Source organism: Salmo trutta, chromosome 21 (assembly GCF_901001165.1).
Source record: "Salmo trutta chromosome 21, fSalTru1.1, whole genome shotgun sequence".
Taxonomy (NCBI): Eukaryota; Metazoa; Chordata; class Actinopteri; order Salmoniformes; family Salmonidae; genus Salmo; species Salmo trutta.
In genome coordinates, this window is record NC_042977.1 from 25,221,612 (window position 1) to 25,237,075 (window position 15,464).

The following is a 15,464-nucleotide window of genomic DNA, read 5'->3' on the forward strand; positions in this document are numbered from 1 at the left end:
TTGGATTAAAATAGCCAGGGAGTTACTCTAGAGTCCCGATACAGTTGGATTAAAATAGCCAGGGAGTTACTCTAGAGTCCCGATACAGTTGGATTAAAATAGCCAGGGAGTTACTCTAGAGTCCCGATACAGTTGGATTAAAATAGCCAGGGAGTTACTCTAGAGTCCCGATACAGTTGGATTAAAATAGCCAGGGAGTTACTCTAGAGTCCCGATACAGTTGGATTAAAATAGCCAGGGAGTTACTCTAGAGTCCCGATACAGTTGGATTAAAATAGCCAGGGAGTTACTCTAGAGTCCCGATACAGTTGCCTGTTGATATAAAGTTTATCCATCACCAAGGAGACTCGTTGATTCCGGCAACGCTTTTCCTTCGTGATGGGATATCCGTGGGGAAGTGATCATTCATTCCAAAATCTGTGTTTCTGAGTTCTCTGCCCAGCTCTTCACCATTTCCTTTTGCTTACAATGTTCAAAACATGCAATAGCCCGTGGCCTTTTTCCAGAGGCCTTACTCATTCTATGGACTCTGGAGACAGTGACATTACACACAACATCAGTGGGCAGGTTTAGTTGAGTCGACATAAAGTCTCGGACTGTGTCCTCACAGCTTCTGCTGTTGTCATTCTCTGGTATCCCTGAAAAGATTAGTTTGCCCCGTATTGATCGACACTGTACATCAAGCAAGGTTTCTTTAAGTTGTTTGTTCTCCCTTTGCACCACCTCCACCTTGCCATGAATAGAGTCTACAGTACCTTTCAGCTCTGTGTTCTCTTTCCTTAGATCATCAATCTGACGTTGGCTGAATTCTAGACTGTCACATAATGCTTTGATGTCCTCTCGTAATATATCCAAGATATCAAGTTTGACAAGCCTTTCATTGATGGATATCAACAAGTCAACATCCATATCCGTAAACCTCTCCCCACGCGCGCCCTCTTGCTTGGGGATGGTTTTATGCCATTGTTGATACCGCTTGGCCAACTTGGCTTTGGTTTGTTGCTTGGGTTTGTTGTCCTTAACAGTGCTTGAATCCTCAGAAACCAGCGACAATTTTTCTTTGAGTTCATAAGTATCTCTCGTCAATGAATCGTTCAAGCTCTTCAATGGATTCTGAATCATCCAGCGTGTTTACAGGCAGAGTAAAACAACGGATGTATCTTTCTGGGTCTGTACAGGCCGTCGGTAGATACACCCCCCCCCCCCCCAAAAAAAAAATGTTACGATTGTGTACTCACTAGGACTGTTATATTGAAATATTTCCTGCAAACAATTAACCAAGGGAAAGAAGAGCCAAATTGAGCACAGCTCCCGGGGAGGAGAAACAGACAGGTGGGCAGATGCACTCGGAACAGAATCCGTGACACCCGTTTCAGCTGCAAGGGAGAGAGAGTAAAGGAAAGGAAAGGAGAGACTCGAGAGTCATGAAAGAGTTGCTCTGCCGGGAGACAGGGAGCGAGAGCCTGATGCTGTCATGTCATGTGACACAGGGTGAAATGTAAGGTGTGCTTCACTGGCGTCAGCACTTCTCCCTACAGACAGGAAGCGGAGTGCCCTGTCTGCCAGCCAGCAAATCCATGCACCCACTACACCACCATCTCAACCTCCCTGCCTCTCTGAAAACAACATGATGTTAGACTTCAAGAGCAGCAAAACTGTAGCTTTTACCTTGGACATAACAGCCAGCCGTTTCTCAACTGGAGAGAAAGATAACATTCAGTAACCTTGAGGCAAATCCTTTTCTTTTCAGAATAAAGTGCATTCCTGAATCACATTTGACAACACTCCATTTGGGCTGCATGAATAGAAGTGGTTGGGAGACTACAATAGTTGTTCTCAAACTAGAGGAATATTAACACGTTAACAACAATAATAACGTAAAGTCGTTCCAAAATACGACTAACCCTTTCTGCTTGAGCCAGTATGAAGAAATTGGTTGTGTTTCCTGAAGTGTGTGTGTGTGTTCTGTTTGCTCTGCGACTCAACTTGATCCAATTTGATGCCCTCATCGAACCTGGAGAAGAGGCGTTAGCACTGGGCCCAGTACTTAGCCAGCTCGGGCCCAGTACTTAGACAGCTCGGGCCCAGTACTTAGCCAGGTCGGGCCCAGTACTTAGCCAGCTCGGGCCCAGTACTTAGCCAGCTCGGGCCCAGTACTTAGCCAGCTCGGGCCCAGTACTTAGCCAGCTCGGGCCCAGTACTTAGCCAGCTCGGGCCCAGTACTTAGCCAGCTCGGGCCCAGTACTTAGCCAGCTCTGCAATCTCAGCTGGCATCACTCCACATTTCCCTCTTTTCTTGGTATTCTTGTTCTTGTTTTTCTTCCCAGTGGCCCCTGGAAATAGGTAGTGCAAAAGTTGTACAAGACTTCAACAATCAAACAAGAAATACACTAATGTAGATCTGACATGAATTGTTTATGAAGAAACCCTGGGTTAGAAAAAGGTCTAAACCGGCTGTTGACGCAAACTCACCTGTGTTATTGTGTTCAGGTGCTCCGGGAACTAAGTAGTCTGGTATGTCCAGTGAGTACACCTCTCTTCTGAATTTAATCTCATCATCCTCAATTCTGGTGAAGAGGTTCTGATGAGAGGGTTGCTCAGTACTATCCAACTCCAGAGGGGTATTCCCCCCTCCCATCTTCCTGCTCCTCTTCCTCCAGTCTTTCTTCTTTTCCCTCTGCAAATGGACAAGCAGGGCTCCCTCTGTTTGCCTGGTCAACTGCTGTGTCTGGGACAGCTGTGTCATTATCTTTCTGAACTTTCTGGAGGAATCTCTGAACCTGAAGACAGATCAGGACATGAGTGAGTGATCTGCAAGTACAAGACACAAGCATGAGCAATAAACACTAAATCAACAGAGAAGCATGACAAGTTTGACAACAAAATAATACTTTAAAATAGGCCTAATCAGTGCTGAAGTCATTTCTACTGGGCCTGCAGGATGATGGAGCCATTTGCTGCAGACAGTAAAAACGGCAAGTCTTGCCCAGAAGATCAATTCAGTGAGCTCATACAGAGAGATGAATGGAAAAGCACTGCATTTAAGCCCTCCCACAGTGCGACACTACTTTATAATGTCTCAACTCTGTGCCAACTCAGTAGAAACACACTGATATCTACTTCAATGGTGGGGGAACCTATAACTGTAGGTGAAGCAAGTCATTAAGTTTCTCCTTATTTGAAGTGCTGTTTGTGCACACTCAAGTACTTTGACAAGTTTCAATTTCTTTGGGATAAGAAAATCCAGCACAGTCAGCAAACAGAGAAAAGCAGCATTTCCTAGCGTCTCTATTATGGTGTGAATAAGCATCTGAGTTTATAGCGACCAACTGAACCCTCTGAAGGTCAGCCAGTGATGTGAACTTCCTACATCAGCCGTCCAAAGGTAGTCTTACCAATGAAATGTGACTGACTCAAATAAGCGGATGATACATGAACTTTAAACAGCACGGCTACCCTTGAACCAGTGCAGTGTGCCGGCGCATTGTAAATAAATTCAGTCGGCCGAAAACAGTGGCTGCATGTTTAAAGAGATGCAGTGTGTCAGAGGGTGTCAGAGGAGGGCAGCCCTGACAGGGAGGGGGGTAAGGGGATAGGTGGGGCTCCTGTGGAGTCTTGGCTGCTCTCCCATTCTCTCCTCTGCCAGCGGACACTGAGTGAACACAGGCTACAGGCAGCTGAGTTAGACATGATGCAGACCTCTCTGACAAAGCTTCCCCCGGTGTCAACCACAGCACATCCTCCTCCTCACCACACTCATCCACTTTCTCAGAAGCTGCTATGAACTGTGGGTGTGTGCTCTAACTACCCAGCTACCACCCGGTTACTCAACCCTGCTGCCCTACATACATACATACTGTAGACATGGAATCACTGGTCACTTTAATGTTTACGTACTGCTTTACTCATTTCATATGTATATACTTTATTGTACTCTACTGTATTTTGGTCAATGCCACTCCGACATTGCTTGTCCTAATATTTATATATTTCTTAATTCCATTATTTGACTTTAGATTTGTGAGCATTGTTGCTAGGAACACAAGCATTTTGCTACGCCCGCAATAACATCTGCTAAATATGTGTATGTGACCAATAACATTTGATTTGATTAAAAACGAGGGTGACTATTGGTATTGCTATCTACAATAATTTCTGAATAATTGGTCAAATGTTTACAAGGCTTACTTTTTGAAAGGTCTTGCTCAGCTTGGGCTCTGTGGCATCTCCCTCTTCAGTAAAGAAGGTGCGCTTGTTGATGTGGCCGGATGCTCTCCTACCTCCATGTAGCTTCCTCTTCCTCCCAACCTTCCCACCCTGGTGGTGACTGGGGCTTAAACTTCAGCACACTCTCAAACCTAATACAGCAAAACATGAAAAGAGATTATGTGAGATTGTCCTGGTCAAAAGTTGTGCACTATATAGAGAATAGGGTTCCATTTGGGATGTAGCCCAAGTGTGATGTAGTAATGCTCACGTACATGGGGTCGTGGCTGCGCTTTAATCCCAGTTTATCCCAGGCTTCCTCTACAGACATCTGAGGGTTCTCCTCCACATCCAGTTCATGACTGTGTCAATCAATAGATCAGTAGACATCATTAGCCTAACGAACAATCACAATGATTGAACAAGGCTACATCCCAAATGGCACCCTATTCCCTATATTATGCACTACTTTTGACCAGAGCTCTATGGGGTGCCATTCGGGGGGGCATGCAGAACAATTTTGTTAAATTTCACAAAGCATTGTGTAGGCTTAATCATATATCAGTCCCCAATACCAGCCTTTGGGTTGGAATGGACCATGTGATTCTACAGAATCTATTTCCAGAATCCTTGGTTAATTGAAACATGATGGAGTGTTTATCATTGGACATAAACATCTCCTTAGATCAAACTGAAATTGAAAAAGACAGTGGATAAGGACTTTCATTCCTTCCCCAGGCTGACACTTTTACATTCAATGCATCATAGACAATATTTTAAACCTTTACAGCTTGAACCATAGTTCAATTCAAACCCAGCCAATTGAAGCAGTGATATTCAGAAATACTATATTGGTTGAGCAATAGAGGACAATTCTGAAAAATGAGGCAAGGGATGGATATATAGATACATTATGTCATGTAGCTTACCTCCGCTTTACTTTTGCAATTCTTCTATGTGGCGTTTGATCACCATCGTCACCTTCACTATTAGATGCTCTTCTCTCACTCGATCCATTGTTATTTTTCTGGGAATACCCATCCTGTGTCTGGAGGGAAGAAACGTGTACATTCATTCATCCCTTCAACATTACACTCTACATTCATGTTTTCTGATCAAAAGGATAAAACAGGGAAAAGGAAGTTGGCATGTGGTATAAAACATTGCTACAAAGCCAGATAAAACAGATATACTATGCCATATAAATGAGGGCAGTGTTGTGTTGTATGGGATCAGTCACGGACAGGATGGAAAATCCCAGAGGAGAGGGAGACGTCGAGTCAGGCAGTGGTGCACGCCACTGTTCTCTATGACAAGAAGAGCCATTACAAATGCGTGGGCCTGTGTCACATGGTCCTTTCATTCAAAGGAACACATCTTCGGATAGTATGATGCATTAAATACTCTGACAGAATCAATGCACAGTTTGGAAAAAGGCCAGAATTACAAGGACTAAAATACGTTTTAAAAATGACGTCTGTTGGACATAAAGTCATTTTGAGTAGATCATTGGGCTGCCTGGCTACTCTAATGGCATTGTTAGGTTCTTGATATAATAATTTGAGATAGAAATCATTGCTATGTTAATATAGTTTCAGTCTCCTCAACGATACAGGATAGTTGACTAAACTGAGAAACAGAAAAAGCATGTATATAGGTTGGTGGGGGGACTCATCTCTTGACTCAGTGGACTTGGTGTTTGAGGCAGCTCTTTTGTGATTACCACCATCACAAGGTTTATCATCATTACCACTGACATGGTCTGCTTGCTGTTGGCCCTAATCACACTGGCCAGCTACCACTGACATGGTCTGCTTGCTGTTGGCCCTAATCACACTGGCCAGCTACCACTGACAAAAGTCTGCCCAATCAGATCGATCACTTCACTAGTGCCCACCTGACTTCACTTCAGTCTTCCTCCAAACTCTGACTCCCCTGGGTCACGACAGGGAGTCGGCTCTCCATCGGCTCTGTTTCAATGAGTACACTGCTTGATTAGTCAATGACTATTGCCAATGCTTATATAAATGTGTCTATTTCAAAACAGGATATGAAATCCATGGTATGGAGAAGATTCCAGATGAAGGAGCAGCTCTTATAGTCTATTATCATGGGGCTATTCCCATTGACTATTATTACTTTCTGGCAAAGGTCATCATTCAAAAGGGACGGATTGTTCACTCAGTTGCTGATGACTTTCTGTTCAAAGTTCAAGGTAAGATCTTCACAGTTCCATTTCCCAGTATCTAAATCTAAAAGTGAGATGTTACATTCAGCCCTCTGTATCTAGTTGATCAGTAAAGTGTATAGCCTACAGCTGCCGTAGTCCATTCTTACTACATGAACTACTTAGACCCTAAAAGCAGGACCTTTTCTTGTTCTCTGTAGGGTTCAAGCTGCTGTTGGAGGTGTTCAGTGTCATCCACGGGCCCCAGGAGGAGTGTGTGAAGGCCCTAAAAAGTGGCCACCTTCTGGGCATCTCACCTGGAGGCGTGAGGGAAGCCCTCCTCAGTGACGAGACCTATCCACTGCTCTGGGGGAAGAGAAAGGGCTTTGCACAAGTGGCTATCGATTCCAAAGAGGTACATATTGGTTTTTGTCTCCTGTCTTTGTTCTTACAGGGTGTGTCCCAAATGGCACCCAATTCCCTATATAGTGCTCTACTTTTGCCTGGGAGAGTGGAGGTTCTGCTTTTCCTCCTGGCCCCTCACTGAGATCAAATCAAACGCAGCCTTGGTGCTTTCAACAGTGGGATCCTTCTTCTCCACCTGGAGTGAATGTGGATCTTCTTCATGCAGATTCTCAGGAGCTGCTTCCCAGTGGATGGCATTCTTCCTCATCAACTTTCTCCCCTTCAAGAGAGAGAGCATCGGAGCAACATTATCTTTTTTCTTTCTTTTAGGTGGACTCTATGGTGACGGACAGACATAGGCAATGTTTACTTGCTACTACGTACAGCTCTTTTCTGTGCAGATGAAGTTATGAACTCCACAGGCAGTCCCATGCTTGCCTTAAGTTGGGCTTCTTCATCGATCGGTCCATCCTCCTCTTCAGTCTCTTCATCTTCTGACAGCTCTTCTCCATGCTCATCCTCTGCCTCTGAGAGTGCAACAATAGGCAGAGTTACAGACAAAACCTTCAGTTTTCAAAGCTTGTGAAAAAGTAATCAAAATGCATGTCATTGTCAATCATTAAAAGGTGTGAGGTATGTCCAATGAGCTATACAAATGTACGATCCCTACACACAGGGAGAAAAAGAAGATAGTGAAAAGTGAAAACAGTGCAACACAGTTGACATTGAGTGTTGTACTTGTAGTGAGCTAACTTACTTACTGTACAAAAGCTCTTGAGCACAATTAGTGTATCGTCCCATGATCATCTCCAGCCAAGCTCATTTGGCTAAAAATAATGTCGACAACCACATTCCATCTTCCATTATCAATCATCATGTTGTTCACACTTGCTATCTGATCAAATTCAGACATAAAATATACAAGCTAGCTAACATAAAGCCTATTCTACTGCAGTTCATTCCACACACGTCGTTTTGCCTCGATGACATTCGTTCCTGCTTGTGTCACATGAATAAGGAACCGCTTGAACAAAGAAGACAATAATCTGTAATCTTCCTGCTATCGACTTTCCAAGGGGATCAAACCAGTGCTAAAAAAGTATGTAATTATTTCATTAAAATGTGGTATTGTTATTTATGCAATAACTAGTATAGATGTCCATGCGGTAGCTGTACTAACATTAGCTCGTTATGCATTGATGTCAATGCTAACGTAATTGAGGTCATTCAGTCTCAAGAACTAGCCAACGTTACCACAGAAGTATATATTTGTACCTACTGTGTAAATTAAACGTTTGCTAGGTAATCGAGGGAAATGCGATTCATAACGCGCAGCTTTTTCATTACTGTGTCTAGTTTGCTAAGGTGTCTAGTTTTAAATTGGACTTTAAAGTTGTAGCTCACTAGCTAGTATGCTATTCGCTAGCTAGCTAGTTATTACAGCGCGTTAACGAGTGGTGTCAAGACAGTACACAGCTAACGTAGCTAGCTAACTCCGCTCTCACAACGGGTGAATGAATGTCCTTTACTTTCATTTGTCTTTAGAGTCTGGCCCTGGAATGATCTGTCCCCAATATTATTTACGCTGGAAGAATAAAGGGTTTGTGAAGTATTACCTTTGAAGAACTTAACTAGCTAGCTACATTTTATCATTTTTCGTTCAGTGATGCTGCAAATGCAACCATTTGATTACTTGCTATTTGGGTTGTTTATCAAATAACTGCACTTCATCTAGCTAATTGTTAATTTATGCATGCTGATTTCTTTATTTGTATATTAACCAGCATGTGTAAAACATGCTCTCATTGTAATTTGATTTACTTTAATGTATTGCTATTGTACATTAGCCCTCTTCTCTCCATTCTATACTCCAGGCCTGCCCATTGGCAGATGGTGTCCTCATTCGACTTGGCTTCCTTTGGGAGAGGCTAACTGTGGCAGGCAGAATGTCAAATGGGAACGAGTCCTGCATGTTTGGTGATGGAGATGATTTTCTAGCCTGCCTCTTTCACACATTTGAGGAATGGTCAGGATTAGGACCCCTGGAAGACTATCTGAGCTATCTGGAGTACCTGGCCTGGGTTTTCACCCCTCTGGTTGTCGTTTTCATCATGCCCTTCCTCATTGTGATCTTCCTCTACCTTTCCATCCTCTTCCTCCATGTGTACAAACACAAGAACCAGCTTAGGGAGGCCTACGCCAACAACCTGTGGGATGGTGCTAGAAAAACGCTGGCAACGTTATGGGATGGCCACGGGTTCATCTGGCACGGTATTTATACAAGTGGCGAAGCGGTCTAAGGTACTGCATCCCAGTGCTAGAGGCATCACTACAGACCCTGGTTCAATTCCAGGCTGTATCACAACCTGCCGTGATTTGGAGTCCCATAGGGCGGCGCACAATTGGCCCAGCGTCGTCCGGGTTAGGGTTTGGCCGGGGTAGGCCGTCATTGTAAATATGAATTTGTTCTTAACTGACTCGCCTAGTTAAGTAAAGGTTAAATAAATACAAATTATACGTGTGTGTATGTCAGGGGATGTTGCAGTGTGTTTGTTTATTGCTTTGTTTACTTCCGTTCTACCATGACAATGACTATTGCCAATGCTTATATAAATGTGTCTATTTCAAAACAGGATATGAAATCCATGGTATGGAGAAGATTCCAGATGAAGGAGCAGCTCTTATAGTCTATTATCATGGGGCTATTCCCATTGACTATTATTACTTTCTGGCAAAGGTCATCATTCAAAAGGGACGGATTGTTCACTCAGTTGCTGATTACTTTCTGTTCAAAGTTCCAGGTAAGATCTTCACAGTTCCATTTCCCAGTATCTAAATCTAAAAGTGAGATGTTACATTCAGCCCTCTGTATCTAGTTGATCAGTAAAGTGTATAGCCTACAGCTGCCGTAGTCCATTCTTACTACATGAACTACTTAGACCCTAAAAGCAGGACCTTTTCTTGTTCTCTGTAGGGTTCAAGCTGCTGTTGGAGGTGTTCAGTGTCATCCACGGGCCCCAGGAGGAGTGTGTGAAGGCCCTAAAAAGTGGCCACCTTCTGGGCATCTCACCTGGAGGCGTGAGGGAAGCCCTCCTCAGTGACGAGACCTATCCACTGCTCTGGGGGAAGAGAAAGGGCTTTGCACAAGTGGCTATCGATTCCAAAGTGGTACATATTGTTTTTTGTTTCCTGTCTTTGTTCTCACATTATGTGTCCCAAATGGCACCCTATTCCCTATATAGTGCACTACTTTTGACTGGAGCCCTATAGGGAATAGAATGCCATTTGGGGATAGACAGTACATGTCACTTCTTACTCTCACACAGGAGCATAACTTTATCTGAAATCCTCTTAGATATTTAATGTCTTCTTTACATCTTTCAGCCAATAATCCCGATGTTTACTCAAAACGTCAGGGAAGGATTCCGATCTCTCGGAGGGTTAAGTATGTATGCTTAACTATTAATATTAATTTTAACTTCATTATAGCTCAAATTAACGTGAACATTTTATATTTCTCAGGCTTTTTCAGATGGTCGTATGAAAAGTTCCGCGTGCCGATGGCCCCTGTCTATGGGGGTTTTCCTGTGAAGTTTCGTACATACCTAGGCAACCCCATCCCATACGAGCATAACATTAGTGCAGCAGAATTAGCTGAAAAGGTAAGTCATTATGCAACTGTAATTTAATGGTTACTTACGGTCTGATATGTAGAGCACACAAAAGTCAAATGATTGGGAAAGACGGGGTCAGAGAATTTTCCTTTTCTGATTTACAGACACAGCAAGCAGTTCAAGCACTCATTGACAGACACCAAATAATTCCTGGGAATGTCCTTCGAGCATTACTAGAGCGATTCCACAGCAGGCATAAAGACAAATAAATATCCTTTTGAATAGCCTTTTGTTAGTTAAATGAAGCAGTTACTTGTTTATAAGACAAACTGTTAGTATTATCATGTGATCAATTGAGTGTTTAACTAATTCCCGGTTTCTGTTATTTCACTATATTAGTACTTTTTACACTCAGTTTGTCACAAACCGAGTACAGAAAATAAGGTAAATTGTAAAGGTGTCATATAACCTACAACTGTAACTATAATGGTTAATGTCAAATGTGCAAATTGAAGACATTTGTGCATTGTTGTATGATTCCACAATTGATTTGCACAAATTACTCAAAGTACCACTGGCAACAATTTCAATTTAAGAGGCCTTTCTTTTGCTTAACAACTGCAAATATTGGAACAATATAGCAATTGATATACAGGGAACAATATAGGTATGGAGACTGGGCCATTTTCTTTTCTTTCATCTGTGTACAATGTTTGCCTTTTGATTGAAATAATTATATATCTTTAATTTGTGGATTTTGTACATTGTTGTATTATGTAGGTATGTACTGTAGCCTATGCACTTTTAAAACATATTGAAGTCCATTGTCAGTGTGATTCAAGACGGAAATTATTTGTAATGTTACAATAAACATGTTTTAATGAGTTTTGCTGGTTACAAGTAATTCCTTTAAAAATACTCTTTATACACTGAACAAAAATATAAACACAACATGTAAAGTGTTGGTCCCATGAACTGCAATAAAAGAAAACAGACATTTTCCATATGTACAAATAAAAAGAAAATGTACATCCCTGTAAGTGAGCATTTCTTCTTTGCCAAGGCAATCTATCCACCTGACAGGTGTGGCATATCAAGAAGCTGATTAAATAGCATGATCATTACACAGATGCACCTAAAGGCCACTCTAAAATGTGCTGTTTTGTCACAAAACCCAATGCCACAGGTGTCACAAGTTTTGAGGGAGTGTGCAATTGGCATGCTGACTGCAGGAATGTCCACCAGAGCTGTTGTTAATTTCTCTACCATAAGCCACCTCCAACGTCTTTTAGAGTTTGGCAGTTCATCCAACCAGCCTCACAACCGCAGACCACATGTATAGTGGTGTGTGGGTCAGCAGTTTGCTAATGTCAACGTGAACAGAGTGCCCCGTGGTGGTGTGGTTATGGTATGGGCAGGCATAAGCTACGGACAACAAACACAATTGCATTTTATCGATGGCAATTTGAATGCACAGAAATACTGTGATGAGATCCTGAAGCCCATTGTGAGGCCCATTTTTTTTTTAAGGTGTCCATTGATTAGGACCTAATTAATTTATTTCAATTGACTGATTTCCTGTAGCTCAGTAAAATCTTTGAAATTGTTGCATGTTGCGTTTTATATTTTTGTTCAGTACACTTAAATGCAAATGGAGCCACAGACAGCCATTCCAAGATAACAGTATTTGGGAAGTGGTTTCAAACAGAATATACATATTTCTTTAATAAAACCTCTGGGTAACTTTTCTGCACTAGTGTTTTTCAGGGTTGTAATGTTTCAATAAGACTGATCAAGTAATTATTTCTGGCATATAAGTCAAATGTAACTAATGTGTAAGTTCACTGTAATGTGTAGCCTATACTAAAACCCATTTAGTGTATTTTTCTGTACTAACTTGTCGAATAAAAACACTGCCCACTGATGCCAATCCAAAGTTGAGAATTACATAATATTTCCAATAAAGAATGACGGGATTTCTTCAATGGATTTTGGGGATATTTCTCAGCAGACAAACTCCATCACACTTACATCTCAGTAATGAGCAACACCACAAACTCAGTGTTAAACTACATTGTTACTACTCTTAAGAACAAAGCGAAACTGCTTTGGTTAATCTGCAGAGATGCTTAGAGCTCAAACTCAGGCCTGCAGAGATCTGAGTTATGGAACATTGTTGGCATCCACCTCACATATTGTACAGCTTATTTCAGTCCAGTACTGTCTAGTTATTAGGCTTTGACACCTGTACAGCTCTCCCTGCCTGTCCTGTGTGATATCCTGTTCACCTATTAGCCTCTGGTGGGTTGCAGTAGCCACTGGTTATGTCCCAAATGGCACCCTAATCCATGTAGTGCAGTACTTTTGGCCAGGACCCATAGGGCTATAGGGTCTGGTCAAAAGTAGTACACTAAATAGGGAATAAGGTGCTATTTGGGACACATCCATTGTCAGTGGATACAGCCTCTTCAATAATGAATGAAGAGCTAAATAGCACCTATTATCTAGTATGTCATCATGCAGAATGTAAATTTTACCCACACCTACCTATTTGCATACTGTATACCCACAGTATTCAAAGCCAAGAACTCAATGCACTTAAATGTATCGGGGTGTAAATGTGCTGATCGTTTGTTCATTCACTGCCCATTCTGCAAACACTGCATTATATCAATAACAATGCTGTTGGAATGCTGTGGCTCTAGTGAAAATATATGAATCATAGTATAATACATTACCATTATTCCCATATCTTTAGAGTTGCATGCACATAATGTGACAGGCAACCTGTGTTAACAAAACACAAATTAACTAAGTGGAGGCTGAAAAAATGGCCACAGTGTACTTTATTAAATTAATTTTGGTACTTTGTGTTGCATTAGAATCAAATAAAAATTTACAAAAATCCAATATATACAAAAATGTCATGTTCTGTTTTTACTGTTCAATTTACAATAACATTAGTTTCAATCTGATTTAATGCAGTTCAAGCACTTCAGACTTTCATTACACAATGCAACTTACTTAAAATACCAATAATTAACAGTTTTTTTGTTTTTTTGCATTTTTGTCATTTAATACATCACATACACCACACTATTTTAATCTGTATTACATCATATGTAACTGCCGTCTTGTGGCGGCGACCTCCACCCTTCACAATCAGGACTCTGAGAGGAATGTTCTTTTAACATGTACATTTGCATACATTTATTTACAGTTATATAGTTTTGTTTTTCAATTACTATTGTGATCTTCCGTTTGCAACTGAGACACTAAGGACATCTGTACACTATGCTTTAGAAGTTAACAAAATGGAATGACATTCCTATGTTAATTTGTTACTGTGCTTGTACTAATGTTATATTGGCTACAGTAGGGCTGGAATAGTATGATACAATACATCACTGCTATTTGTCTACATTACTAGTATCTAATGTTGATGAATACCTCAGAACAAAACTCAACCCCCAATAATGGATCCAAATCAATACATAATATTAGTAGTTCCTTTTCTTTGAAGTCTTCAGTATGACCTGCTACAAGAAGGACAATTCCATTTCCTGGGTCAAGGGTTCTCATTTAAACTGTGAGCTTAATAGGTCTATCTTGCATTATGGATAATTATATAATAGTATAAGCACAGTAACTGTATAGAAACACATTGCTATTGGGCCGTGAACAGAGAACTTTGATAAACCTAGAGACCTCACACCACTTTGATCATCATAACCACAAAACCAGAGGACAAAAACAAATCCTTATGAGATTGAAAGAAATTAAACAAAAGCATAGAAATATTTTCTTAAGGCAAACAAAACAGATATAGGCCTAAGCAGCTTAAATAGTCACAACCATGAATTCCTCTTAAACAATGAAGCGGGTTTGTTGACAAGTGCATTTTCCTGTTGTCTCAGTCTGCTTGCTGATGCACTTACAGTGGTAAACAGAATACCATCCACCATCAAAACACTGAACGCCTTATCATTTGTTTCACATTTGGATTTATGCTCTTGGTAAGAAGATCAGTACAATATCATGTATGAATGACGTCAGAGGAGGGTATTCTGTTCAGAAACCAAGTTGAGGTAGGTATATGTACAATTTACACACTTTTTCAGAGATGATGATGAACAATGGTAGTCTGAGATTCATCCCTGGATGTGCTAAAACATTTGTACAACATTTTTTTGTTAAAGAATAAGACGCCTTCCTGAAAAAAGTGTTTCTGTATAGATGGGTTTACAGATGGTGTAATAATAATTTCATCATTATCACCCACAAGACCAAAGGAGATTTTCCCACTCCGTTGTGACAACAGGGAATGTATTTTTGATGTACTAATAATGACTCTTTTGACCTTTCCTGACCCTCTGCCCTATAAAAGTGACTGACACATATTCATATTTAACCCTAAGCTCAACACTACTTTTTTTCTAAAGATAGAACGACTTAGAAATAGTAGAACATTGGCTAGATTGTAACGCACAAGTCTCATATTTTTACAGTGACTTGCAAAAGTATTCATCCCTTTGGCATTTTTCCTATTTTGTTACATTACAACCTGTAATTTACATGGATTTTTATTTGGATTTCATGTAATGGACATACACAAAATAGTCCAAATTGGTGAAGTGAAATGAAAAAAATTACTTGTTTAAATAAATTCTACAAAATTAAAAAAGGAAAAGTGGTGTGTGCATATGTATTCACCCCCTTTGCTATGAAGCCCCTAAATAAGATCTGGAAGCAACCAATTACCTTCAGAAGTCACATAATTAGTTAAATAACGTCCGCCTGTGTGCAATCTAAGTGTCACATGATCTCAGTATATATATACACCTGTTCTGAAAGGCCCCAGAGTCTGCAACACCACTAAGCAAGGGGCACCACCAAGCAAGCGGCACCATGAAGACCAAGGGGCTCTCCAAACAGGTCAGGGACAAAGTTGTGGAGAAATACAGATCAGGGTTGGGTTATAAAAAAATATCTGAAACTTTGAACATCCCACAGAGCACCATTAAATCCATTATTAAAAAATGGAAAGAATCTGGCACCCCAACAAACCTGCC

At 41.1% G+C, this 15,464-nt stretch overlaps 2 protein-coding genes across 5 annotated transcripts; one reads left to right on the forward strand and one right to left on the reverse strand.

The window, feature by feature from the left end:
• Positions 1 to 1,053: 1,053 nt before the first annotated feature.
• On the reverse strand, positions 1,054 to 7,655 carry LOC115157028 (trimethylguanosine synthase-like). Of its 3 annotated transcripts, XM_029704888.1 has the most exons (8): positions 7,540 to 7,655; positions 7,217 to 7,305; positions 6,975 to 7,058; positions 5,136 to 5,254; positions 4,482 to 4,568; positions 4,281 to 4,358; positions 2,473 to 2,780; positions 1,054 to 2,333 (listed from the first exon to the last, which is right to left on the reverse strand). In XM_029704888.1, exons 1-8 carry the CDS (start codon positions 7,583 to 7,585, stop codon positions 2,224 to 2,226), a joined length of 921 nt encoding a protein of 306 aa, XP_029560748.1. In that variant the 5' UTR covers positions 7,586 to 7,655; the 3' UTR covers positions 1,054 to 2,223. The 3 variants fall into 3 exon arrangements, with proteins under 3 accessions (XP_029560748.1, XP_029560750.1, XP_029560749.1); XM_029704890.1 differs by lacking the exon at positions 6,975 to 7,058; XM_029704889.1 differs by lacking the exon at positions 6,975 to 7,058 and having other exon boundaries at positions 7,163 to 7,305.
• A 106-nt stretch (positions 7,656 to 7,761) lies between these two features.
• On the forward strand, positions 7,762 to 11,277 carry LOC115157027 (transmembrane protein 68). Of its 2 annotated transcripts, XM_029704886.1 has the most exons (8): positions 7,762 to 7,877; positions 8,324 to 8,378; positions 8,653 to 9,049; positions 9,412 to 9,579; positions 9,753 to 9,946; positions 10,163 to 10,223; positions 10,301 to 10,440; positions 10,557 to 11,277. In XM_029704886.1, exons 3-8 carry the CDS (start codon positions 8,725 to 8,727, stop codon positions 10,659 to 10,661), a joined length of 993 nt encoding a protein of 330 aa, XP_029560746.1. In that variant the 5' UTR covers positions 7,762 to 7,877; positions 8,324 to 8,378; positions 8,653 to 8,724; the 3' UTR covers positions 10,662 to 11,277. The 2 variants fall into 2 exon arrangements, with proteins under 2 accessions (XP_029560746.1, XP_029560747.1); XM_029704887.1 differs by lacking the exon at positions 8,324 to 8,378 and having other exon boundaries at positions 7,793 to 7,877.
• The last annotated feature ends 4,187 nt before the right edge of the window (positions 11,278 to 15,464 follow it).

Excerpts from the sequence above, each read along its gene's own strand:
- LOC115157027 (XM_029704886.1), top strand. The coding sequence starts at position 8,725 with ATGTCAAATGGGAACGAGTCCTGCATGTTTGGTGATGGAGATGATTTT. Across the intron at positions 9,580-9,752 it reads CTTTCTGTTCAAAGTTCCAG|GGTTCAAGCTGCTGTTGGAG; the intron begins GTAAGATCTTCA and ends TGTTCTCTGTAG. Across the intron at positions 10,441-10,556 it reads CAGCAGAATTAGCTGAAAAG|ACACAGCAAGCAGTTCAAGC; the intron begins GTAAGTCATTAT and ends TCTGATTTACAG.
- LOC115157028 (XM_029704888.1), bottom strand. The coding sequence starts at position 7,585 with ATGATCATGGGACGATACACTAATTGTGCTCAAGAGCTTTTGTACA. Across the intron at positions 7,059-7,216 it reads ATGAAGAAGCCCAACTTAAG|GGGAGAAAGTTGATGAGGAA; the intron begins GCAAGCATGGGA and ends TCTCTCTTGAAG. Across the intron at positions 4,359-4,481 it reads AAGCGCAGCCACGACCCCAT|GTTTGAGAGTGTGCTGAAGT; the intron begins GTACGTGAGCAT and ends TTGCTGTATTAG.